Source organism: Periophthalmus magnuspinnatus, chromosome 21 (genome assembly GCF_009829125.3).
Source record: "Periophthalmus magnuspinnatus isolate fPerMag1 chromosome 21, fPerMag1.2.pri, whole genome shotgun sequence".
In the NCBI taxonomy this organism is placed as follows: Eukaryota; Metazoa; Chordata; class Actinopteri; order Gobiiformes; family Gobiidae; genus Periophthalmus; species Periophthalmus magnuspinnatus.
Window position 1 is genome coordinate 3,335,312 of NC_047146.1, and position 27,257 is coordinate 3,362,568.

Sequence of the window (27,257 nt, forward strand, 5' to 3'; positions counted from 1 at the left end):
TAAAAACACCCCTCTGTCTTCTTTTTCCTCTCATCCAGGGCACTCCCAGGCACTCCTAGACTTCCATCACCCCAGACACTTCCTCCAGCTGCACCGAGACGCTCCCAGGACGGACGAGAGACACAGCCCCTCGACATAACAATAAGTATTTTTGTTTGTTTTTTTCTTTGTTTTCTGGCATTATTCTGACAGTATAGCGCCCCCCGTCTGCGTAAAAGTGTAAGTCGTTCGTTAAATCGTGTGACGAAAACCAAACGAGAGGAAAAAGGTCGAATCGTCTGAGATACGGAGGAGTTCGGCGCTGAAAATATAAAGGCGTTTTCATGTTTTAAATGTGGTTCCTGGTGTAAATATTGTTTGAACGTGTGGAGTCAGATAGAGCCCATCCCTGTCACCTCAGACGTCAGCCTGGAAAAACAGAAGGAACGGAGAGAGGGAGGGACGGAGGGATGGGGAGAAAGGAGAAAGGAGGAGAGAGAGACAGAGGAGGACGGAGGGGAGAGGAGAAAGGAGGAGAGAAAGGCAGAAGACGCGAGCAGAGGCAGAGACGTACAGAAATGGGGAGGGATGGAAGAAAGAGAGAAAGAGAGAAAGAGAGGGGAAGGACAGATACAGGGAAGAGGGAAATTGAAAAGAGGAGAGAGATAGGAGGGAGAAGAGGAGGTGGGGGAGGAGGAGAGAGACGGAAAAATATTGTTACTGAGTTTGTTTCAAAGACGTGACTGTGCCAAAGGAAACTCTTTTTAGGGTTTAATGGAAACTTTCTCATACGACCAAGAGGAGCAGAGGAGCAGAGGAGGAGCAGAGAGGAGGAGTAGAGACAGAGGAGCAGAGAGGAACAGAGAGGAGGAGCAGAGAGGAGGAGCAGAGAGGAGCAGAGAGGAGCAGAGACAGAGGAGCAGAGAGGAGTAGAGAGGAGGGGAGAGGAGGAGAGAGGAGCAGAGGAGGAGCAGAGACAGAGGAGCAGAGGAGCACAGAGGAGCAGAGGAGCACAGAAGAGCAGAGACAGAGGAGCAGAGAGGAACAGAGAGGAGCAGAGACAGAGGAGCAGAGGAGCGGAGACAGAGGAGCAGAGACAGAGGAGCAGAGACAGAGGAGCAGAGACAGAGGAGCAGAGACAGAGGAGCAGAGACAGAGGAGCAGAGACAGAGGAGCAGAGGAGCAGAGACAGAGGAGCAGAGACAGAGGAGCAGAGACAGAGGAGCAGAGACAGAGGAGCAGAGAGGAGCAGAGACAGAGGAGCAGAGACAGAGGAGCAGAGAGGAGCAGAGACAGAGGAGCAGAGTCAGAGGAGCAGAGGAGCAGAGACAGAGGAGCAGAGAGGAGCAGAGACAGAGGAGCAGAGACAGAGGAGCAGAGAGGAGCAGAGAGGAGCAGAGAGGAGGAGCCGAAAGGAGCAGAGAGGAGCAGAGACAGAGGAGCAGAGAGGAGCAGAGAGGAGCAGAGAGGAGGAGCCGAAAGGAGCAGAGAGGAGCAGAGACAGAGGAGCAGAGGAACAGAGAGGAGGAGCCGAGAGGAGCAGAGACAGAGGAGCAGAGAGGAGCACATTTCTGGACATAGTGACACATTTTCAGACTTTCACACAGTTTCGTTTGTTTTGACGAGTTTAACACATTTGACACTTTGACCTTTGAACCCGTCGTCATTGACGCCGAGCGAACGGAACAGCACGTGTCGGGTCTGACATCATCTTGAATTTCACCGGGACACGTCTCAAACGAGTTCAAAGGTCAACGAACGTAATGGGCAAAAACGATCCTTTCTATTTGAGCGAAGACAGAAACTTTGGAAATGGAAACGACAAAATACGACAAAAAAAACTCAAACATGAAACATCCAAACACGAGGTGAAAATGAAACAGCTGTGACATGGATCAAAGTTCTGAAAAGTGGATTTTGCTGAGTAGGTTCGTCTTTAAAGCTTTGAATAACTTTAAATAAATAAATAATAAGATAAATGTAAATGCTGGAGACTCTTTAGTCGTCATGGAAACGTTCTGCCTCCTTAGATTTCATTTCGGATCCAATCATTTCAGAGATTTATTTTCATTTCACGATGGATTTAGTGTTTGCAGATGCTCCTCTGAACCGCCCCGCTCTTTTCATGTCAGCGTCTCCTCCTCCTCCTCCTCCTGCTCCTCTTCATCACAATCTCGTGTAAAGTCGGCGTGGCTCTGATCACCGTTCAAACGCCACACGGACTTTGGTTAAATCGTTTTTTGAGGCTTGATGATTCAAAGAGAGAAGAGGATTAAAAGACGCCGAGGTGGACGGAACCGCGAGTGTGAAATAAACACGATTAACCCCGAGGAGGCGAACGCAGCGCCTCCGAGCTGAGAGGAGGAGACAGGACTGCTCCTCTGACCCTCTCCTCCTCTGCTCCTCTGACCCTCTGCTCTGCTCTTCTGCTCCTCTGCTTTCTCACAAACAAAAACTCCCTTCTGTGCCATATACATCCACTGTCACCTCCTCTGCACCTCTGTTCCTCCTCTGCACCTCTCTCTACCTCCTCTGCACCACTCTCCTCCTCTACATTGAACCTTGTGTTGATCAAATACTGAACCAGGCTGATATTAGCTGGACTCTCCTCCTGTCTCTGCACCCTTTTTTTTTCCTCCTCTGCATCCTCCCTCCTCTCCTCCTCTGCACTCCTGTCAATCCTCAACACCTTTGTTCCTCCTCTGCACCCCTGTCCCTCCTCGGCACTCTCCCTATCTCCTCTGCGCCCTGCTGTATCTTCCCTGTCCCTCCTCTTTCCCCCTGTCCCTCCTCTTCACCCCTGTCCCTCCTCTTCCCCTCTGTCCCTCCTCTTCCCCCCGTCCCTCCTCTTCCCCCCTGTCCCTCCTCTTCACCCGTCCCTCCTCTTCACCCCTGTCCCTCCTCTTCCCCTCTGTCCCTCCTCTTCCCCCCTGTCCCTCCTCTTCACCCCTGTCCCTCCTCTTCACCCCTGTCCCTCCTCTTCACCCCTGTCCCTCCTCTTCACCCGTCCCTCCTCTTCACCCCTGTCCCTCCTCTGCCCCCCGTACCTCCTCTTCACCCCTGTCCCTCCTCTTCCCCTCTGTCCCTCCTCTTCCCCCCGTCCCTCCTCTTCCCCCTCGTCCCTCCTCTTCCCCCTCGTCCCTCCTCTTCCCCCTCGTCCCTCCTCCTCCCCCCTGTCCCTCCTCTTCCCCCTCGTCCCTCCTCTTCCCCCTCGTCCCTCCTCTTCCCCTCTGTCCCTCCTCTTCCCCCCGTCCCTCCTCTTCCCCCCTGTCCCTCCTCTTCCCCCTCGTCCCTCCTCTTCCCCCTCGTCCCTCCTCTTCCCCCTCGTCCCTCCTCTTCCCCCTCGTCCCTCCTCCTCCCCCCTGTCCCTCCTCTTCCCCCCGTCCCTCCTCTTCCCCCCTGTCCCTCCTCTTCCCCCCCGTCCCTCCTCTTCCCCCTGTCCCTCCTCTTCCTCCCCGTCCCTCCTCTTCCCCCTCATCCCTCCTCTTCCCCCCCGTCCCTCCTCTTCCCCCTGTCCCTCCTCTTCCTCCCCGTCCCTCCTCTTCCCCCTCGTCCCTCCTCCTCCCCCCTGTCCCTCCTCTTCCTCCCCGTCCCTCCTCTTCCCCCTCATCCCTCCTCTTCCCCCCGTCCCTCCTCTTCCCCCTGTCCCTCCTCTTCCTCCCCGTCCCTCCTCTTCCCCCCTGTCCCTCCTCTTCCCCCCCGTCCCTCCTCTTCCCCCTGTCCCTCCTCTTCCCCCCTGGTCCCTCCTCTTCCCCCTCGTCCCTCCTCTTCCCCCCCGTCCCTCCTCTGCCCCTGTCCCTCCTCTTCCCCCCCGTCCCTCCTCTTCCCCCTGTCCCTCCTCTTCCCCCCTGGTCCCTCCTCTTCCCCCTCGTCCCTCCTCTTCCCCCCGTCCCTCCTCTGCACCCTCGTACCTTGCGTTGATGAGGTACTGTGCCAGGCTGATGTTGGCCGGACTCCCCGTGATGGTGATCTGTCTCTCCGTGGAACCTTCCAGAGCGTTGGCGATTTTGATCTGGGCCCCGGACATCTGACGGATCTCATTTATCTTGGAGCCCTGACGCCCGATTATGCACCCGATCAACTGCAGGGGGCGACAAACCGGATATAAAGAAAAAAAACAACAACAAAAACTAATGGAATCCTGTGTCGTTATAGAAGAATCCTGCTGTCCCTGTGTGTCAGATGCCCTCCCTGTGTCTCCATGGCATCTTTTTCTGCGTAAAACCTGCTCACCCTGTAGTTTAAACCTCCACAAACACGTTCTGAAATGCGCGGGGTCCTCGGGTAAGTTTAAAGTTCATATTTCAGTCTCATGTGAACGTTCCTGGACTCGTGTAGAACGTGAACTTTGAACGAAACTCCACTTCTCAAACATAAATCACAAATCTAATCTAATCCTGCGGCCCCGCGGTAAAACACATATCGATCTGAAATGACTTAACAATAGAAACGTGTCCACTCACTTCCTGCGTGTGGACACTGCGGCGCTGACTCTACAACAACACGAACCATTATTCACCATCACCGACACCGAGCGACACTCAGATACTTCCATTTTCTTTCATTCCTGCGTCTCGTATTTCAGTTTGTGACCTGGTTTATGAAATCAGTCTGTGAAGTCCAGCTGATATAAATAGAGTTCGATACGATACTGATATTAGTCAGGTATCGGTATTGGCGAGTACTCAGACTAAATCACCGATCCGACACCACTCTGTATTTTCAGACTGAGGATCCGTAGATGCTAACGCTAACGCACAGGGAAGATAAACACAGACGACTGGAGGCTCTGCAGACTCTTAAAAACACGCTGATAATGACAGAAAAGACGTTTGTGTTTGCTCTTCGATAGCTTCTGTTAGCCTTTAGTGTGGACGCTGGGCCTGTGAAGTAACTGTGGAGATGCTAACGTGATAACAGCGCTAAAACTACAACCGCGCTAAAGTGACAACTGAGCTAAAACGACAGGGCTAAAATGACAATCATGTTAAAATGACAACAGGGCTAAAGTGATAACCGTGCTAAAATGGCAACTGCGCTAACATAACAACAGAGCTAACATGACAACAGAGCTAACATGACAACAGCGCTAAAACTACAACAGCGCTAAAAGAACAACATGGCTAAAATGACAACAGCGCTAAAACTACAACTGCGATAAAATGACAATCATGTTAAAATGGCAACAGGGCTAAAGTGATAACTGCGCTAAAATGGTAACAGCGCTAACATGACAACAGAGCTAACATGACAACAGCGCTAAAATGACAATCATGTTAAAATGACAACTGCGCTAAAACAACAACAGGGCTAAAATGATAACCGCGCTAACACGACTCACAACAGCATAATTAACCCTGTGTTTGGGGACGAGCTCTTTTTCCCGCCTCACTTCTGTTTTTATCCTCGTCTGTGGCTCAAACTGAACCAGGAGAAAAGTCAAAGAGTTTAAATCAGTTCATCATCAGGATCATTTTTCCTCTGACTCTGACACTTTAGTCTCAAAATGTCACTGATTCTGTGGATGTTCTTCAGACACTTTGAACACAATACAAGCTACTTTTTCACACTATGCCCTGTCAGACTGGTATCGGTATCGGCGAGCACACTAAGGCCAAGTATCGATATCGAATCAGAGTATTAAAAATGATATCGACATTAGACTTTGACAGACACATGAAAATCACTTGTTTTGGAGAATCGTGATTAATTGCGCTTCTAAAATGGTCCAGATTATAATTTTCTAGATTTTTTACGATTATATCGTGACCTGAATTATCACGATTATCATTTAACCAAATAATCTTGACTTTAACATCTCTAACATTTTTAACATCTTTAACATTTTTAACATTTTTTACATTTTTTACATTTTTTACATTTTTAACGGGACAATTGGCATTTTAAACCTGCCTCTTTAAAAATCCTAGATCACATAAAACTGACTCTTGTATCTTTAAGTTGTGTTATAATGTTGTTTCCTCCTCAAAAACAGACCTGGAGTTGTGTTTTGTTTCATTCACACATGTTTGAGTCACACCTCCAAAGCTCAAAATGCTCTGTTCCACCTCGTGATGTCATCAAGTGGCAGTTTTCAAGTTAACATCTTACACTTTATCGCTTTAGTTCAAGTAAAGATCGGCAATTCCAGAGCTGAAATGATCGGATAATTCTAGAAATGAAGGTGTGTGGAGTTTAAAAACACACCGGAGCACTTCCTGTATCGCCGCACGATGACATCACGAGGTGGAACAGACCCACTCCACAGCTCTGTTTAAGCTAACGACGAGGGAACGCTGTGACGACACGGTTCAAAAATATCCTCCTTCAAATTATTAAAGACTCCAAATAAGTGACTCCAAATCTCCGGGCGCGCGTTTTCCGAGGTATTTTCGAGTGACTCTAAAAAAACGTCAGATTAATTTGAACGGAATCGAGCGGCGTGGAGCTGAGGTCACGGCGTCGGACGGGAGCGGATTATGACTCAGACTGAACCGTGATTAAAGAGGGAAATATAAACGAGGACGCGCTGAGACACTGCGATTTGTTTATTCAATTAAAAATGACACGAACTAAATGAATCGCACGGGAATCCAGCGCCGTCGATACTTCTCAGCCGGTGTCGTCAAAAATCTCTGGGGGGTGACGCTAACCGGAGGCTCTGCTCTGTCTGAAGCTCCGTTTACTCAAGTTACACTTTAATTTGAGCTTTGATTTAAACCGTTTTCAGAGGTTTTTTAATCACGTTATAACAGTTTCCTTCTCATTTACCCACAGAAGTTGTTTTCGGAGTGAGTCGTGCGCGTTTGAACCGTCTTTAATCGCTAATACGCGACGCCGTTTTGCCGTTCAGTTCTCGTTTTTTCTGTCACACGTGATTAAATTGAACGGACGCGCAAATATTTCTGAATTAATAATAACCGTACAAGTTTGTGTCGAGCTGGATCTCACGTAAAAACGGACTAGATTTGTCTGAGATGTGGAAATTATCGCTTTGTTAACGGCTAAAGCTGCGGTAAACGGCTAACGCTAGCAAGCTAACGCAGCAACGGTTTATTTCAGAGCGTTTTATTCAAAATCAGGGTCAAATCAGCGCCTTTTATCGGCGTCATTCGGTCGTGTCGTGTCCAGTTAAAGACCGTTCGCCGCGCAGTTGTTTTTTCCAACTCTTGCAATGCATTGTGGGACGGTTTCAGCGCACAATTTTCTCACCAATTGGACAGTCAAACACCGCTAAAAATGGCGTTACCCTTAAATATCGCCCCCTATAGGGAGTCGTGCAGACGTTCCCACACAGCGCATTGCTAATTATTTTCATTTTATCATATTTTATTTTATTATTCTTTGTTGAACGTTAACACAACTTCCTGTTTGTGCAATAAAACCGGCTCTGATTGTGAAAGCTGGCGTTGCGGTGTGTACGTAAATAGTGTTGTTTTTCTCATGTTCCACAGTTTGACTCACGTCGTTGGGGATGGAGAGCTCGTGGGTGCTGGCCGGACTCTCCAAACCTGAAGCCAACAAAAGAGAAACGTCAGAGCTGAGCAGAAACGACCACGAAACTGAGAGAGTCCAGGACGTGTCCGGAGTGACAGCGCCTCCTGTGGCCTGGAGCTGGTTTGATCACACAAGAAACATAGAAATACACAAGTCGATGTTCAGTAGCTCAGTTGGCGGTTCAAATCCCGAGCTCGACGTGAACATCATTAGTCGGCGTTGCAATTCCAGTCTCGCAGATGCTGTTGCTTTGCCCTTGAGCAAGACACTTAACCCACTTCACTATCATTTTTAATTTACAGTACAGGAAAACGTTCATATTTTTTTATTTTTCAGTCATTTTTGGGCTTGAAAACAGGTCTTGATCTTTGGTTTGGATTCTATAAAACTACTTTTTTTTTTTTATCTACGAAGGTTTGAACTTTGAGAGAGTTTAAACGAGAGAGAAATGTGAGAAAATGTGAACGCCTGTGTGAGAAAAGTGTATAAAGTGTGTGGTGAGGGGTTTTACAGACAAAAACATAGAGAATAATGTAAAAAATCTGCAGAATCAACTCTTTTATACAGTTTCATACGTCCAATATTCTGCATTAATCTAAACACTTTTAAACAGATGTAGGGAGCGTATCAAAAAACACTCTTCAAAATTAGTAAAAAGTTTCCTCATTAGTGAAATTATTCAAAATCATTAAGCGCAAACTGTCAGGACATCACATCTGATTTATAATTTGAAGTTAATGTAATTAGAAGGAGCAAAACTTTAAATAAAGTACAAAATCTGGATAGAAATTTGACTGTCACAATAACAAATTAATAGAAATATAGACGATAAATGATAAGAACGAAACTAATTTATCACTGACACAAAAACTATTATGCAGGATTACGCCCCAAAAAACTATTCTACATGTACAATATTATTAAAAATCATGAGCTGCAATAAAAAAACTGGAGAATTAAACATTTTAGTTGTTACTTTGCATGTGTAATGAGATATAAAAGTTAATTATTCAGTCGTTAGTGGCTCAAATTTGATCGTACAGACAAAAAAATAACCAAAAATGTTCCGTTTGTGCAAAGAAATTATACACACGATAAATATTAACCCCAGAAAAATACAGATTGTCGTGACAGGTCGACGTCTTTTGCCATTTTGATGTAATTCTGACTCATAAAACCTGAATTCTCGTTATTTGCAGGTTTTGAAGTTTGTGTAAAAAAGCACATAACGAGTCATTAACGTTGCGATGAACTTATTTCAACAAAAACGTATCAATAAACCATCCCCATGTGGCGTCGTGCAGACACTGGACACGCGTGAGAAGTGTCTTGCTCAAAAGCACAAACGCAGCGAACAAACAGCTTTACAAACCTGAACTCTTTTTATTTGAGCAGAGTTGGGGGAAATGACGGCAGATACGAGGGTGAGGGGACGTAAAAAGAAAAGTAGAATGTTAGGAGTTTGGACATAAGAGCGACAGGTGCGTCAGGTCGGGCGGGGCAGTTAGTACGACAGGTGTGCACGACAGGAGCGTTAGGCTAGTTTAAAGGGGAAAGGGAGTATCCATGGGTTTCAGAATTATGAAAAAGTAAAACTGTTGTCATAGTAGTGGCTTTTGAAAGGTGCTGAGACGTCCCACTGCCACACGAGGCAGCAGACTGTGGTCCTGAGCTGCTCTCACGCCGCCGTCGGTTCATTCTCTTATAAAGTGTCTGTTTAGTTTCTCCAGTGTGACGCTCTGCACTGCACTGAATAAAATACCGTCAATTTGGGACAATAGAGCGCACCTGAATATAAGCCGCACCAGCTAAATTTGAAAAGAAAATCAATTTTGTCCATATATAAGCCGCACCTGAATATAAGCCGCAAGTTTTTGTGTTGTAACGTGTGATATTTACACAGAAAAGAAGGTTTTTTTTAGTCTTGATCAAGGAAGCTTTTTTTTTAATTTTTTTTTTTACTGTGTCTAAAAAGCATCAGTTCATCTTTCCCCATGTCTCACTTTTGCATTTACTGTTAGAGCGCCCCCCAGTGGACGTTAGGCAGTAAAAATCTTTAACTTAGCTGCACTGTTATATAGGCACCTCCTCTGCACCCTCTCTCTTCCTCTGCACCCTCTCTCTTCCTCTGCGCCCTCACCCTCTATATTCCTCCTCTGCACCATTCCTCCTCCTCTGCACCCTCTCTCTTCCTCTTCTGCACCACTCCTCCTCCTCTGCACCCTCTCTCCTCCTCCTCTGCACCCTCTCTCTTCCTCCTCTGCGCCCTCTCTCTTCCTCCTCTGCACCCTCTATATTCCTCCTCTGCACCCTCTCTCTTCCTCTGCACCCTCTCTCTTCCTCCTCTGCACCCTCTATATTCCTCCTCTGCACCATTCCTCCTCTGCACCCTCTCTCTTCCTCTTCTGCACCACTCCTCCTCTGCGCCCTCTCTCTTCCTCCTCTGCACCCTCTCTCTTCCTCCTCTGCACCCTCTCTTCCTCCTCTGTACCACTCCTCCTACTCTTTCTCCTGGTCCCTCCTCTGCCCCCCTGTCCCTCCTCTACACCCCGGTCCCTCCTCTGCCCCCCCGTCCCTCCTCTACACCCCTGTCCCTCCTCTGCCCCCCCGTCCCTCCTCTACACCCCTGTCCCTCCTCTGCCCCCCCGTCCCTCCTCTACACCCCGGTCCCTCCTCTGCCCCCCCGTCCCTCCTCTACACCCCGGTCCCTCCTCTGGAAAAAGTATCTTCTTATAGTCCGAAATTTACGGTACACACATGACTTTGTGGCTCGGGGTTTTGTCGTTTGGATGAACCAGTTTCTGTCTTAAAAGTGTTTGAGGATTTGAAATGGACCAGAAACTCAAATTGTTTTTCAGACACGCTCTGTGAAGTGTCGTTAGCTCCTCCCTTCAGATATAAGTCCGTGTCCAGCAGTGACCAGAACTGAAGAAGCGGCGAAACGTCTTCAACTTCTACAACTTTTTTGTCCATTTGACAGATTTAACTTTGGCTTTTACTACATTTCGTATGGAATCATAGACTGGAGCCAGAGTAGATTGAGCTGGACGCGCTCCCATGATCACTTCCTATTTGGAACGCGGCGGCTAGCAGGTTAGCTATGTCCATTTATATAAACAGTCTATGTACGGAATATCTACAAGGATCATTTCTACTGGTGACTGGGTCTTAAAACATAAAATCTCAACAGAAATCCGCATTTTAACTGGACTCGTTTTATCTGCCGCCATCTGTATAAATCTGATGTATAATATATGATCTATAGAAAGTTGTGACGTCGTCTGAAACCCAACGATAACAGGAAGCTGAAACCCACGAACAGACAGTTAGTTTGGTGATTTCAAGTTAGTTTAAAGGGGCACTACGTAACTTCTGTGGTCACCTGTGTGTCATCATGGAGATATTGAGTTTAATAGATTCTTTTTCCAGTCCGAGGTTTGGTTTGTTTTCATATCTGACAGTTTGGACGCCTCAGAGTGGTCATGCGATGTGTCCGGTCAGCTGATTTGAATTGGATTTCGTCGTCCTAGCCTCCACCTGTGGGAAAAACAGCGCCCATCTGCAGTCCGACTTCTTCCGGACAGTGCTCCAGGTGTGCGACAGTAAAAAGGCCCCTTTGTCTTGGTTTAAAGTCCCGTGGGCGTTTCCGTATTTCGATTGGCTCTTTAATCCAGTGATGATGTTTGAACTCTGTCCCAGTGATATTTGCGCCGTCCTGGTCTGGCCAATCGCGTCGCAGTAACATCACATGACCACTCTGAGGCGCTAGTGAGCTGTACAAACCGTCAGGTCTGAAAACTAAACCTCGGACTGGAAAAAGAATCTGTTCAAATAAAGACCAGATGGACTAGCAACATGGAGAAACTGATTTTCCTGAAAAGTTCCACAGTACAGCATTAAACTTATCTATCTCCATGGACACAAGATGAGCCAATAAGCCAAGTTTTAAGTTAGATCTACGGAGAGGCGGCTCTGCTCATAGCAAAAAACGTTGATTTTTTAAAAGATCTTTTAGAGCAATAAAATAGAAAGAGATGAATACGAGACAGAGAAGTTTAATGTCGTACTGTGGAACTTTCCAGGCAAAACAATAATATCTCCATGGCAACACATATCAGGAAAAGTTACATAGCGTACCTTTAAAGGATAGTTAAGTTATTTAGGTTAATTGAAAGGAGAAGACGCAGAGGAGAGGAGGGGTACGTACCAGGGAACACGGGGGTGGTCTGTCCCACGGGGGTAAAGGGAGGAGTCTGCAGGGCCAGCTGGTGCAGTTTAGTCAGGTGCTACGGGGCAGGAGACAGGAGCAGTTAGACAGGTGCTGAGAGGGAGACAGGTGAGGTTTAGACAGGTGCTACGGGGCAGGAGACAGGAGCAGTTAGACAGGTGCTGAGAGGGAGACAGGTGCTGAGGGGGAGACAGGTGCTGAGGGGGAGACAGGTGCTGAGAGGGAGACAGGTGCTGAGGGGGAGACAGGTGAGGTTTAGACAGGTGCTGAGAGGGAGACAGGTGCTGAGAGGGAGACTGGTGCTGAGAGGGAGACAGGTGCTGAGAGGGAGACTGGTGCTGAGAGGGAGACAGGTGCTGAGAGGGAGACAGGTGCTGAGAGGGAGACAGGTGAGGTTTAGACAGGTGCTGAGAGGGAGACAGGTGAGGTTTAGACAGGTGCTGAGAGGGAGACAAGTGCTGAGAGGGAGACAGGTGCTGAGAGGGAGACAGGTGCTGAGAGGGAGACAGGTGAGGTTTAGACAGGTGCTGAGGGGGAGGAGACAGGTGCTGAGAGGGAGACAGGTGCTGAGAGGGAGACAGGTGCTGAGAGGGAGACAGGTGAGGTTTAGACAGGTGCTGAGAGGGAGACAGGTGGAGTTTAGACAGGTGCTGAGAGAGAGACAGGTGAGGTTTAGACAGGTGCTGAGACGGAGACAGGTGAGGTTTAGACAGGTGTTTAGGGGCAGGAGACAGGAGCAGACAGGTTAAATACACGAGAAATCAAATTAAAAAAAACAAAAATATAACCAAAGCTCAAAAGAGTAATTCACACAGAGAGGAGCGAGGACGAGACACAGGCGCTACAGGGCTAGCTACAGGGCTAGCTAACGGGGCTAGCTAACGGGGCTAGCAGTTTATAGCCTGAAAACAGCTTTATATTCTGTACTTACCTGATTTGCTCCTGTACCCAGTTATTTGTAACGTTTTTATTACAGAGATATTAACCATAAACCAGGTTAGACACATTTGCTTTTGGATCTGTTTTCTGTTTTATATCTTAAATTAAACCAAACAAACATTTAACATTTTTAGCAGACGAGATACAACAGGTCATTTTGTTCAGTCTGTTTGACAAACACAGTCGTTTTATATTCAAATCACTTTCATTTTTTATTCTAAAATATTCTCCTCATTTTTTTTTTCTCTTTAAAATTCACACTTTTCTCTCGGTTTCGGCTTTAATGAGTTATTTCTGATTTGGTGAAAGTGTCTCACTGAATCTCACCTGATGAAAAAAACAAAATGTGAAAAGATGGAAGAATCTGAAGTAAGAGCATGAAAACATCTGTGCGGAATTTAAAACAACACTTTCCAGTATTTTAATCAGTGAGGGTAAATTAACACTAAAATGCAACACTATAATACAGATGTGATATTCTGTGTGTAGTTTGTTGTTTATGTGTCGTTGTTGATGTAACTGGTTTTGGACAAGTTAAAGTGAAGGTTTTATTGATTTTATTGGTTTTATTGATTTTATTGGTTTTATTGATTTTATTGGTTTTATTGATTTTATTGGTTTTATTGATTTTATTGGTTTTATTGGTTTTATTGGTTTTATTGATTTTATTGGTTTTATTGATTTTATTGGTTTTATTGATTTTATTGGTTTTATTGGTTTAATTGATTTTATTGGTTTTATTGATTTTATTGGTTTTATTGATTTTATTGGTTTTATTGGTTTTATAGTTTTTTTTTTGTTTTATTGGTTTTATTGATTTTATTGGTTTTATTGATTTTATTGGTTTTATTGGTTTTATTGGTTTTATTGTTGTTGTTTTTTTTGTTTTTTTGTTTTTATTGTTTTTTTTTTGTTTTATTGGTTTTATTGATTATTTAAATTTTATTGGTTTTATTGGTCGGTCACTGGTCTGTTTTGGAGGCTCTAGTGACTTGAGGCTGCTGTTGTTTTGCTCTCGTTTTGTCGTGGGTGACGGTCGACAGTAGAAAGAAAATAAACACCCAGAAGAACTCGTGTGTGCGTCTTTACACCACAACGACACAATGTTCACCGTCAAAACGTATCAAAACTTGTGTAATGGCAAAAAATATCAAATCATAAATAATATTCGGAACTTGTGTTATATGTAAAAGGACTTGTACTTGATTTGTCCCAATTATTTGACCAAAGTGTGTCTTGCTGTAGTACAAATATTATTTTTATTGTTATTGTACAGTAAAGTATTTTGACCTTACATTATTCTGTTCTGTTCTAATGTAACAAGTCATTTTCTTGAAGCAAAGCCGGACTCGCGCTTGAACAAATGTGGCAGCAAAGCTAACTCTGGGTTAGCAAAGACCAACAGCTAAGCTAACGTGTGATGAGACGAGTGAGGACCCTGCTGCATAAACAGAGAAGAGAAGAAATAAAGGAGCGTTTCACTGTCATATTTAACGTCTTCAGCTCTGGTCAGATCACTGCTGGACACGGCCTTATCTCTGTCTGAAGGGATGAAACTGTAACCAGCCATTGTCTCCAGTTTCCCTACTGGCTTGTACTATTGTTCTCTTTGTTTCGTTTGTTTGCTTTGGGTCTGGGTGTGGAGTTATAGACGGGGGATAGATTATGTCGCAGGCGTTGTCCTTTCTTAACAAAAATTGCCTCTAAAAACCATTCTTTTCTCTGGCTAAGACACAGACAACCTCTTTATAGTGATATTTCACCGTAACAAGCAGCAGATTTTCATTTACGTTTTTATTTATTTACTTATTTTATTATATTATATTATTTTGTATTTATTATTATTATTATTATTATTATTATTATTATTATTATTTTATTTATTTTATTTATTTTATCTATTTTATTTATTTTATTTTTTATTATTATTATTATTATTTTATTCATTTTTCAACCTAAAACATTCACACTATGGCAGGGTAAGATACACATTATTCACAAAAATCATCCTCTCTATTTGACCCATCCTTCAACTAGCACCACTGGGGCCAACGTTCCAGGAGCAGCACTGCACCCAGACACCTCCAGACCTCGAGGAGCGTGGAGGAAACAGGAGTACCCAGATGTAACCCGCCCGGACAAAGGGAGAACATGCAAACTCCAACAAAAAGCCCCAGGAGTCAAACCTTCTTTCCACCATTCTGCCAGTTTTACCATAGAACAAATCAAACAGGTTTAACCCAGAGACACAGAAGAATGGGTCAAATGCAGAGGACAGTTGTGTTTCTTAACCTTAAAACCGTAAAACCTACAACATTTTTGATTCGTTTAAAGTTCAAAGCTTTGAGGATTCATAGTTGAACCTTCTCATTTAGTAAAAACTAGGAATATTTATCTTAAAAGAGCCAGACTTGGGGCGTGAATTTGACCCAGTTTTGAGGAACCCGGACTTTTATGAGCAAAATAATATTCCACTTACGTCTGGGTGTGGTATGGCGTACTGTCCCTGGATCGTGTAGGCCTGGAAATGCAAAAGAGGCATGATTAAATCTACACTGTAAGAGAAAATGTTCCACAGTATGTCATTTATGGTGTTTATCTCTATGGATACAAGCTAAAGCACAAGTTACATGGTGTAACTTTAAGGTAAATACATAAGGCATTTGTGTGTGTGTATATATATATATAATCTGTTGAAAATAATAACACCGTTGTCATTTCGTACCTGCCCCCCGGAGAAGATGAGTGGAGTAGAGGCTGGTTTGGGCCGATAAGGGATAGTCGCACCTTTAGGAGGAGACTGAGGGAAAAAACAAGAAATGAACTCTCCTCTACATCCTCTGACCCTCTCCTCTGCTCCTCTGACCCTCTCCTCTGCTCCTCTGACCCTCTCCTCTGCTCCTCTGACCCTCTCCTCTGCTCCTCTGACCCTCTCTCTGCTCCTCTGACCCTCTCTCTGCTCCTCTGACCCTCTGCTCCTCTGACCCTCTCCTCTACATCCTCTGACCCTCTCCTCTGCTCCTCTGACCCTCTCCTCTGCTCCTCTGACCCTCTCCTCTGCTCCTCTGACCCTCTCTCTGCTCATCTGACCCTCTCTCTGCTCCTCTGACCCTCTGCTCCTCTGACCCTCTCTTCTGCTCCTCTGACCCTCTCCTCTGCTCCTCTGACCCTGACCCTCTCTCTGCTCCTCTGACCCTCTCTCTGCTCCTCTGACCATCTCTCTGCTCCTCTGACCCTCTCTCTGCTCCTCTGACCCTGACCCTCTCTCTGCTCCTCTGACCCTCTCTCTGCTCCTCTGACCCTCTCTCTGCTCCTCTGACCCTCTCTCTGCTCCTCTGCTCCTCTGACCCTCTCTCTGCTCCTCTGACCCTCTCTCTGCTCCTCTGACCCTCTCTCTGCTCCTCTGCTCCTCTGACCCTCTCTCTGCTCCTCTGACCCTCTCTCTGCTCCTCTGACCCTCTCCTCTGCTCCTCTGACCCTGACCCTCTCTCTGCTCCTCTGACCCTCTCTCTGCTCCTCTGACCCTCTCCTCTGACCCTCTCTCTGCTCCTCTGACCCTCTCCTCTGACCCTCTCTCCTCTAGTCTCTGTGAACAGATTCTAAACTCCTAAAAAGTCACATCGTACTTCAATAATGAACCTAATTACTTTCATTTTTTTTCTCTATCTCCTCGTCTCATTCTCAGGTTTTGTTCAAATGAGTCAAACATTTGTAAAAAAAATCCCCCGTGTCTGTTTGAACAAAAGAGCTGTCTGGAGAAAACTGCAGCAGAGTTACATTATTATACCCAGGTGCAGTGTGTAACTTTCCCTGTAGAGGGTCTCCCACCTCCTCGTCTCTATGGAGATGTTATTGCTTTGCCTCGAATGTTCCACAGTATGATTTTAAATGTTTTTATCTTCATGGAGACAAGTATGTGATGTCTCCGGGCCAAGCTGCAGAAAGAATTCACGCTTTTCAAGGTGTTTTTGAGCAAAATAAATAAATGTAAGCTAGATACGTGTAATGCTTATTCTGGAATATTCCAGCAAAGAAATAACATCTCCATGAGACAAGCATTTGGCAGATCCTCCACCAGAAGAGTTACATAGTGCAACCTTAAACATGTGGTTATCTAACATGCTGTAAAGCTAAAACGTTACCTTTAGCATAACGACACAGATCTGGCGGACACACTGGTCATAAAGCTAACATGTCGCTGTAGCGTTTTAACCTTACCTCTAGCATAACGACGCAGATCTGGCGGACACACTGGATGCAGGCCTCAGGAGTCCCGGAGATGGTGACCGCTCTCTCTGTGGAGTTTGGCAGCATGTCCCCGGCCACCTGCACCTGTTGCACCTGTGGACTACATACAAGAGTATTAATACTACTACTACTAATGCCACAAGTACAAGCTTCTACTGCTACTAATGCTACAAGTACAGCTTCTACTGCTACTAATGCTACTGCTACTACTAGGCCTCGTACTACTACTTCTATTTCTGCTACTACTACTAATGCTAAAGTTTCTACTACCACTACGACTGCTACTGCTATTACTGCTACTACAGTTACCATTACTACTACTACTACTACCACTTACACCTGCACACCTGTGGACTACATACAAATATAATAAATACTACAACGACAACTACTTTTACTACTACTAGTACTAATGCTACTACTACTACTGCTACTCCTTTTATTACTACTACTGCTACTGTTACTACTACAACTACTACTACTATTACTACTACAGCTACTGCTATTACTGTCACTACTATTACTACTACTACTAATGCTACAGCTTCTACTACTACTGCTGCTACTGCAAGTACTACAGTTACCACTACTACTATTACCATTTACACCTGCACACCTGTGGACTACATACAAATATAATAAATACTGCAATGACAATGAGAGCTACTACTACTACTACTACTACTACTACTACTGCTACTATGACAGCTACTACTACTACTGTTATTACTACTACTACTACTAATGCTACAGCTTCTAGTATTACTACTGGTAACTGCAATTACTACTACTACAGTTACCACTACTACTACTACTACCACCATTTACACCCTGCGGACTACATACAAATATAATAAATACTACAACGACTACTATTACTTACTCCTACTCGTACTGTGACCGTCCTCGTCCGTTCCCAGGAGGAGGATTTTCTTCTTCAGGTGTTTTTGTCGTGACTTTAAAGAAAAACCTCAGGACGTGGTGAGTTTCTCAAAATTTCACAGGATTCCTCGACGTTTTTAAATATAAAGTCCAAATAAACTGTCTGTGTCTGAGTCTGCAGCTCCACTTTAAACATGTTTTTGTCAGTCGTTTTCCTTTCATGCTCCTCTTTGATCCACCTGCCTCTGCTCTTTCAACTCCACTCCTCTTTTTCACCTCATCCCTCTCTTTTCTATTTCTTCCCATCTCTCTCAATGCCCCCTCCCTCTATCCTTTCCCTCTGACGCTCTCCCGCTCTCTGTCTCGTCTTTCTTACTTTTTCTGCCTCATTCTCTCCCTTTCTCTCACTCCCCCTCTCCCTCACTCTGCCCCTCTCTTTCTTCCTCTCCTTCTCCTCTTCCCCCTTTATTTCTTCCTCTCCCTCTCTCCCCCTCTCTTTTCTTCCTCTCCCCCCTTTCTGTCTCCCTCACTCTACCCCCTCTCTTTCTTCCTCCCTCCCTCCCCTCTCTCCACTATGTCTTTCTTCCTCTCTCTCTCTTCACTCTTGCTTATGTCCTCTCCCTTTCTCCCCCTCTCTTCCCCTGTCTTTCTTCCTATCCCTCTCCCCCCTCTCTTTCTTTCTCTCTCCCCCTCTCTTTCATTCTCCCTCCCTCTCTCCCCTTCTTTTTCCCTCTCCTCACTCTTTCTTCCTCTTTCCCCACTCTTTCTTCTTCTCCCTCCCTCTCTTTCTCTCCCTTCCTCTCTCCACCCTCTCTTTCTGCTTCTCCATCCCTCTCTTTCTCCCTCTCTCTCCTCCCTGTCCCTCTCTCCTCCCTCTCTCCTCCCTCTCTCTTTCTCCCTCTCTCTTTCTCCCTCTCCTTTTCTCCCTCTCTCTTTCTCCCTCTCTCCTCCCTCTCTCTTTCTCCCTCTCTCCTCCCTCTCTCTTTCTCCCTCTCTCCTCCCTCTCTCTTTCTCCCTCTCTCTTTCTCCCTCTCTCCTCCCTCTCTCTTTCTCCCTCTCCTTTTCTCCCTCTCTCTTTCTCCCTCTCTCTTTCTCCCTCTCTCCTCCCTCTCTCTTTCTCCCTCTCTCTTTCTCCCTCTCTCTTTCTCCCTCTCTCTTTCGTCCCTCTCTCCTCCCTCTCTCTTTCTCCCTCTCCTTTTCTCCCTCTCCTTTTCTCCCTCTCTCTTTCTGCCTCTCTCTCCTCCTCTCTCTTTCTCCCTCTCTCTTCCCCTCTCTTTCTCCCTCATCCTTTTCTCCCTCTTTCTTTCAGACATAAACTCATTTTTACATAAATCTTTTCCCTCATGTGTCCAGTTTCTCAAAGCCTCAGACGTCACATGTTTGTAATTCAAGAGCAGAGGATGAGAGGAGCAGAGGATGAGAGGAGCAGAGGATGAGAGGAGCAGAGGATGAGAGGAGCAGAGGATGAGAGGAGCAGAGGATGAGAGGAGCAGAGGATGAGAGGAGCAGAGGATGAGAGGAGCAGAGGACGAGAGGAGCAGAGGCCTCAGTCCGATCACCTACGAAGGTTTGAACTTTGAGAGAGTTTAAACGAGAGAGAAATGTGAGAAAATGTTAACGCCTGTGTGAGAAAAGTGTATAAAGTGTGTGGTGAGGGGTTTTACAGACAAAAACATAGAGAATAATGTAAAAAATAAAGCCGATACTTCACGGATTTCGTCTATTGCGGGTTATTTTTAGAACGAGGGACCAGTGTATTGTGTTTTACTGCTAACGCTAATGACGAACTAAGCTAGTCTTATAACGTAATTGTGCGTTCACCTGCACGTGGAAAGCAGCAGTAGCTAAATCATCTTTTCTTTTGTAAGATTAATGAATTTGCACACGATAAAAAAAGACAAATAAAGACTAAATAAATGAAGAAAGAGCGAGTTTAAAAGTTGGGTTCAAATTCCGGTGCCAAACGTGATCGTCCAATCAGATGGAACGATGTGAAACGAAGGGAGCTTATTGGACATCTATCATTTTGAACAACCTTCTTTCAGCTCGTCGTGTTTTATTCTTTCCCGTGATATTTGTTTTCTTTCCTTTTACGTCATAAGCGGCCATGTTTGTTTTGATAAACATGGACCATGCATGTCTCTGATTGGCTAGAAGTTTTGAAGTTTTGACGATTCTGGATGTTTTTATTTTCATTTTATTTTTTAATTCTCTCACCTCTCTCATATCTTTTATCTTGCTCCCTCCTTTCCCAATGAGAGAGCCGCACTGACTGGCCGGGACCACCAGCCTGAGGGTCACCGGGGGTTTGGGGGCGGGGCTGTTACTCATCGAGTTTAGGATGTCCTGGAACATTAAGTGAAACATTATCACCGAATAATCCCAGTACAATAACGAAACAAATTAAAACGGCGACTGCGGAAAGGCGTGGGAGAGCTGCAGATCGACCTCAGCTAGCATCATGTTGGAGATAAATGTTTACAGCCTGTTGTAACTTTGCAGGGGGCGCCGGAGAGCCACACGTCGTTTTGTCCAGCTCATCGAAATACACAAACGCTGCATTGGGTTTGTCTGAATCCGACGACGTTTGCAAAAGTTACGGGATCTTCCGACGGACTCCAAACTGAGGCAGCGTTGCCGGGATGTGTCTGGGGTCAAAGGTTGGTCAAAGAATTTAGAAAAGTCTCAGCGTCTGGTCATAACGAAGCAGCCATTTTGAAAGCATAAAAATCCCCGTGTCTTTTGCAAATATCGTCGGATTCAGACAAACCCAAGCGTTTAGAATATACCTTAAAAAAACACGGATGCAGCTGATGTTCTCTCTAGAAATTGTACATGGTTTAAGAAAAATACAAAAGAACATAACAGTATTTTTAAAATTTATTTATTTGAATGCATTTTGAATCACGGTGTTGTTTTCCTCTAAGCAGGTTTCATCCTTAAAGGACACATGGGTTCTGTCTAAAATGCCCTCTTTATGGGCTTGTCCCATTTTGAAAAGAATCGTGCCAGACCAGTTCTGCGCCGGTTTCCTGAAGGCGTTGAGGTTTAGATGTTTCATGGCGTCTTTCTGGAACTCTGTGGGATCTGGTCCCAAAGCCATCTCCAGCAGTTTACAGGCAGAGCCGTATTCGTAAATCAAGTCTCGGGCTCCGGCTTTGCCCAGTTTCTTGACGTTCTTTCCTTTGAGATAAACTCCATCTGGGACTCTGAACTGGTCAAGAGCCTTCTCCAGAGTCTCTATTACTGCGTTGTGGTGGGTTCTCCATTTTTGGCTGGCAGTTTTTGGGAGCAGTTTTTTGACAAGAGCACGGACCACCAGGCTCTCACGGAGTCCAGGGTCTGTGAGGCATGAGGCTCTGGAGGTGAGTCTGGCTCTTCTGTCCACAGCTTCTCATCTTCTGCTATTCTGTCCTCTGCAGTTTGGCGCTCCACCTCCACTGGGATTGGCTCCTCTGCAGTTTGAGGCTCCATTGTGTTTGGGTTTGACTCCTCTACAGTTTGGCGCTCCACCTCCTCTGGATGTGGCTGCTCTGCTGGAGTTTGACGGTGTTTCTGGACCTCCATTAGACTTTCTGTGTCCTCTAGAGCTTGGTTCTCTTCTATGTGAAACTCAGTTGGACTTTGGTCTCTATCTGAGCTGTTTGTCAAGTTTGTTCTTGACTCCGGTTATTTTCATTGTCAGTTAAACTGTCATCACACATGTTCAGGATCTCATTCAGATATCGGCGCTTGTCTGAAGCAGAATCCTCAGAACTTTGTGGTGTCAGACCAAGATTCTCCTCATTCTGTTTTTTCACTGGACAATTGAGCTGAGTTTTGCGTCTTTATGAAACTCTTTGGAACTTCCAGGTTTTGAATACAGTCTAGAGTTCCTAGGTCCTCTGGGTTCTGGTTCTCCTCTGGACTTTTGGGGTTGTCCAGAGGTTGGGGCTGCTCTGGATTCTCTACTGGATTGTCTTCATCCTCTAGTTTCTCTGCCTGCTCTTGGCCCTGGGTCTCAGTTGGAGTTTGGAGGCTCTCAGAGGTGTAGTTTGAGCTGTTCAAAAGCTGGTTCTCTTGGTTGTCCTCAGTTGTGGCCTGTGGATTGTGGCTCTCTTTTCGTTCTTCCTGGTCCGGAGTTTGCTGCAGAGGCTCTGGACTTGTGTGTTTGTTTTGTTTCGGAGCAGGTTCTGCTTTGGTCTGGGGACCAAGTGAGGGCAGGTCCTCCTCTGGGACTGTGTAGCCCAGCATCTGGAGTAGAGCAGTGCACACTCTCCTCTTGGCTTCCTTCTTGGATCCCCCTTTGCCCACAGCAGTGTACTGGTCCAGGGTCACCTCCATGGCCCATTGGTCACCGGCCACCGTGCCCTCGCACCCACCCCCCCCAGGCGGTACTGGGGGGGCGGGTTGCTCCACAGGCCATGAGCAGCTCGGACAGGCGAGTGCATGGGTTTCTTGCCAAGACCAAATTAAATCAAATCAAATCAAACTTTATTTATAGAGCACTTTTCATACAAAATAAAAAGTAACACAAAGTGCTTTACAAAGCATTAAAATCAGTCCCACCCACCAAACCCACCCAACCACGCGACAGCCCAACAACCCAACCCCAACACATGAATAAACATAACCAAACAACCCCCCACCCCAACACATGTTAAAATACCTCGGTTTCATTTAAAATATGTTTAAGTGGAACAGGCTGGATAAAGATGAACCAGATGAGAGAGCGCCACCAGAGGAACCATCTGCACCAGGAACAGGGTCACCCACAGCCACAGGACACCAGCCCAGGGCCCAGAGAAGAGATGAGGTCAGACCAAACCTCCAGGGCCCACGAGCCAGGGCCCAGCAGCCACAGCCAACCACAGCTCCCGGTGCCGAGGGCTCCTCAGAGGAAAAATCCGGATGGTTGTGGCGCTGTTGGATGGCTGTACCAGCTGATCTGATGCAGGGCTGGGCCTGGTGAGTGTTTGGATGGGGGACCACAGAGGGGCAACAGTGGCTCTGATATCTCCACTCAGAGAGATCAGGAGTCTAACCCACAACCTCCTGGTGAGAGGGAGGAGACGGAATAACCACTCTGCCACAGTCACACAGGGAGAACGTGCACATTCCACTTCACTCCACTCAAGTTTCAGGAGCCGTGATCGTGTCCCACTTCCTCAGGACATTTCTCTGTTGCTCATGGAAATAAATATTCAAAATAGAATAATCGACGTGCACAATTGGGAGAGTCGGGACATTTATATACGGTCATGGAGCTAACAAAAAAATCATCTACATCTTTTAGAGGGAGATGGCAGAAGTGATGACAACAACAACATCTAAACTTTGAAACAGAAGTAAAGCTCTACTGTGAATAAAAGTGCTGTATTTTGTGGCAGCAGTGGCTCAGAGGAGAGATTTTATTCACCACAAGAGCTAAAGCCAAACAGCTAAAGCTCTGGGACAAACAGGAGCATTTAGTCTGAGGCAGGTGTCGGCTAAAGGTAAGAAAATGAACGTGAAGGAGGAAAGGATCATGTGGGAAACACCAGGCCCAGATGCACCGTTTACAAAAGATAAACAAATGATAAACAAAAGATTGAAACTATTGCCATTAATTCATAACTACTGAACATATAGTTAGCTTTGGGCCTTATGTGATTAAGAACTAAAGCATGAACGCTCTATTACAAAGGCGTCAAACACATTTTCACCGAGGGCCACATCAGAAAAATGGCTGCTCTCAAAGGGCCAAAATAAATCTAACTAATTTTATAACTTGTTAATTAACTGTTTCTGTCTTTATTACTTATTCAAGTTACAAATATTGCATATGCATTTGCCTAGATATAAAAATATGGCTGTGTAACTGTGGATCTCCTGATAAATTGAGATTTTAAGACCATCAGACGTTTTAATTCACCCTGTCGAGGGCCACATAAAATGACGTGGAGGGCCACATTTGGTTCGTGGGCCTTGAGTTTGACACATGTGCTCTATTATATACACTAGGAGACAGCTAATAATATCAACTAATAAAGTCAACTATCAAAAGCTAATATCAACTATTAATATAGCCTATCAACAACTAATAAAATCAACTAATAATATCGACGAGTCCATCAAGACGGATCCTCGTGAGTTTGTGAGCTCATAAAAGTCAGAGAATGTGTGTCGCTGTGTGAGGTTATATTTTTAAATCTGGTTCATAATCCAGAGTCAGGCCTCACTCAGATCAGACGTCCCAGCCCGATGCCGACCTGAACCCGTCGAGCTTCTGCAGTGACAATAAACAATCACATCAGACTCATCAGACAAACCTCAGCTGTTTTTTAAATCACTTCTCTGTTTAGTTTTTGTGGATCAACCAATCACAGCCCTCGCGTTCGGCGGAAATTCGACGAGTAACTTTTTGGACGAGGTACATCTACACGGCACAGCGAAATAATGTGTGGAGTAAAAATCTATCTTTAAAAATGGCTCTCCGGCGCCCCCTGCAAAGTTACAACATTTATCTCCAACATGACACTGTAAATATTGAATCACATGATCACATCAAGATAAGGTTGATCCGCAGCTCTCGTCCCTTTATCACCGCTTGCAGTTTTAATTGTACTTCATACTTGTAGTTGGTAGTATTTTTTTTATTATTAGTAGTTTTTTTTTTACCTCCTCAAACTTGTACGCGATCATGGCGAAGGCTTTAAAGATGGTGTCTGTGGGGCCGGTGATGGTGACGATTCTCTCTGGACAGTTTCCCTCTGAGATGTTGATCCGAGCTCCACTCTGAAAAAAAACCCTGCACTTTAAAGTTCTTATATTACGGAACATTGACTTTTGTGAGATTTAGCCATGTTCTAACTCTGCTTCCTCCTCAAAAACAGACCCGGAGTTGCGTTTTGTTTCACTCACACATGTCTGAGTCGCACTTTATTATTAGTCCGTAACATCTCCAACTCTCAAAACGCGACGTTCCACCTTGTGATGTCATCAAGTGGTAGTTTTCAAGCTAGCATCTACCCGTTAGCTTTAGTTCAGCGGTAGATCGGCAATTCCAGAGCTGAAATCATCCGAACTGTTGTAGAAACGAAGGCGTGTGGAGTTTAAAAACACAGCGGAGCACTTCCTGTATCGCCGCTTGATGACATCACAAGGTGGAACAGAGCGTTTTTCTGCACGTTCTACCTGTGTCATCGGACTCACCTCCTCTCTCATCTTCTTCACCGTTTCTCCTTTCTGAAATCACAAACACGCAAAACAAAATTACGGTCGTTTGGACTAAGAAAAACAATTCAATGAGTCTACAGTGGTGCAGTGCGTTAGTGCCGGCGCCCACCCACCACAGGGTCAGCGGTTCAAACCTCATTACCATTGCTGAATCTAGTCACAGTGCTTAAACCGACCGGGACAGGAAGGGCATCTGGCATAAAAAAGACATCTCCTCTTCACATCATTTTCGCTTGTTGCTTAGTAATTATTAATATAAGCGTTAAATGTGCACTGTGGAACTTTTCTGATGTTATTTCTTTGCCGGAAATGTTCCACAGAATGGCATTAAACATTTCTACCTTCAGGGCTAAGGTACAGGTCAGATCTGTGGAGAGGCAAGCCCATTCACAGGAAGGATATGTGTTTTTTTAAAGGCAATAAAATGGCTGTACAGTTTTTATGATGAACGCAAGAGATAAGTTTAATGCCATACTGTGGAACATTCCAGGTAAAGCAATAACATGAAGGCAAGCAGGTGGAGTTTTAAAAGTACGTACCTTACCGATGATACTCCCAACCTCCTGTAGAGAAGCACAGAAGAAAAATAACACTTTAAAAATTATATCACACTGTAATTTCCTCTGTAACTTTAAAGAGGAGGTACGACGCTAAATGGACTTTTATTTATTTTTTAGTTTTCTACCGTGTTATAATGTTCTGTCATCAAAAACACGTCTGAAGAGGTTTTAAATGTCATCCAGGCATGTTTGAGTAATTTAGCGATCTCTCCCGGCCCCTATTTGAACCCTCCTTATGGTCAGCTGTAAGATTAGTACGAGGCTCCGCCCACAACCGTACATCACCCACGCTCCCACATGACAATCCTCCACAAATATACCTCCTCTTTAATACCCCCTAGAAGTAAATACCTCCTCTTTAATACCACACAGAAGTAAATACCTCCTCTTTAATACCCCACAGAAGTAAATACCTCCTCTTTAATACCATAGAAGTAAATACCTCCTCTTTAATACCCCATAGAAGTAAATACCTCCTCTTTAATACCATAGAAGTAAATACCTCCTCTTTAATACCCCATAGAAGTAAATACCTCCTCTTTAATACCCCGTAGAAGTAAATACCTCCTCTTTAATACCCCAAAGAAGTAAATACCTCCTCTTTAATACCACACAGAAGTAAATACCTCCTCTTTAATACCCCACAGAAGTAAATACCTCTCTTTAATACCCCGTAGAAGTAAATACCTCCTCTTTAATACCCCAAAGAAGTAAATACCTCCTCTTTAATACCACACAGAAGTAAATACCTCCTCTTTAATACCCCATAGAAGTAAATACCTCCTCTTTAATACCCCATAGAAGTAAATACCTCCTCTTTAATACCCCACAGAAGTAAATACCTCCTCTTTAATACCCCGTAGAACATAATACCTCCTCTTTAATACCCCACAGAAGTAAATACCTCCTCTTTAATGGTCTCCGTGGAGATGTTATTGCTTTGTCTCGACTGTTCCGCAGTATGGCATTAAACCCATTTATCTCTGAAACAAGCAGGTAACGCAGCGAAGTTACAGGTCAGAGCTGTGGAGAGGTGGCCCAGCTCAGTCAGAATGCAAGGTTCTGCTTTTTTTTTTTTTGCAATTACGATAAAAATAATGACAATAACATTAGTATAGAACAGTTTAATGCCACACTGTGCAACATTCTAGGCAACTAACTTAACAATACCCCCAGAAAGGAGACACGACAGAAGCCACTTTGTTTCTGTTGGAAGGTTGCCGGTTCGAGTCCCGCTGTCAACATAAACATCAATTCCAGCTCCCACAGACGAATGCTGTTGTTGTGTCCTTGGGCAAGACACTTAACCCTCCTCCATAGTATTTTTTTTTTACTTTACTTTCACCAGAAAAACCTCTTAGATTCTTGGTGTCTCTCTGTGTCTCCCTGGAGGACAGATGGACATGTAACACACTTATCCGCCCTTTTAAAACTGAAACACTTTCACTTCTGCTGACCTTAACATAAAAAGCACTTTCTTTTAATTGTTCGGATTCATTCATGCATAAATTATGAAGCGCTGCGGAAATTTGGAGCCAAGGTTTAGACATAAAATAAAACTCAATTATATAAAAACATTTGTACAAGTGAAAGAGTTTGTAACACACGGGGATGTAAGAGCATGGGAGGGAAGGGCATCTGGGGTAGTTTACCTTCCCGTGCATGAGGAGACGGATGGTCAGGGTGACGTTCAGCCCCCCCTCGGGTTGGACTTTGGTTTGATCCAT

General features: G+C 45.1%; 1 protein-coding gene across 1 annotated transcript; it reads right to left on the bottom strand.

Annotated features, from left to right (window-relative positions):
- Nucleotides 1–371: 371 nt before the first annotated feature.
- On the bottom strand, nt 372–27,257 carry LOC117389266 (poly(rC)-binding protein 3). Its single transcript, XM_033986916.2, has 13 exons — nt 27,183–27,257; nt 25,510–25,533; nt 24,947–24,979; nt 24,413–24,529; nt 19,991–20,119; nt 17,500–17,514; nt 16,862–16,975; nt 15,369–15,443; nt 15,123–15,164; nt 11,684–11,762; nt 7,444–7,490; nt 3,891–4,060; nt 372–408 (listed from the first exon to the last, which is right to left on the bottom strand). Exons 1-13 carry the CDS (start codon nt 27,255–27,257, stop codon nt 372–374), a joined length of 957 nt encoding a protein of 318 aa, XP_033842807.1.

What these genes read in the sequence shown, in the direction of transcription:
- LOC117389266 (XM_033986916.2), bottom strand. Translation starts at nt 27,257, where the DNA reads ATGGATCAAACCAAAGTCCAACCCGAGGGGGGGCTGAACGTCACCCTG. An exon ending in TCTGCGTCGTTATGCTAGAG is followed by an intron (nt 15,444 to 16,861) that starts GTAAGGTTAAAA and finishes TTTTTCCCTCAG; the next exon opens with TCTCCTCCTAAAGGTGCGAC. An exon ending in AGCTCTCCATCCCCAACGAC is followed by an intron (nt 4,061 to 7,443) that starts GTGAGTCAAACT and finishes CGCCCCCTGCAG; the next exon opens with TTGATCGGGTGCATAATCGG.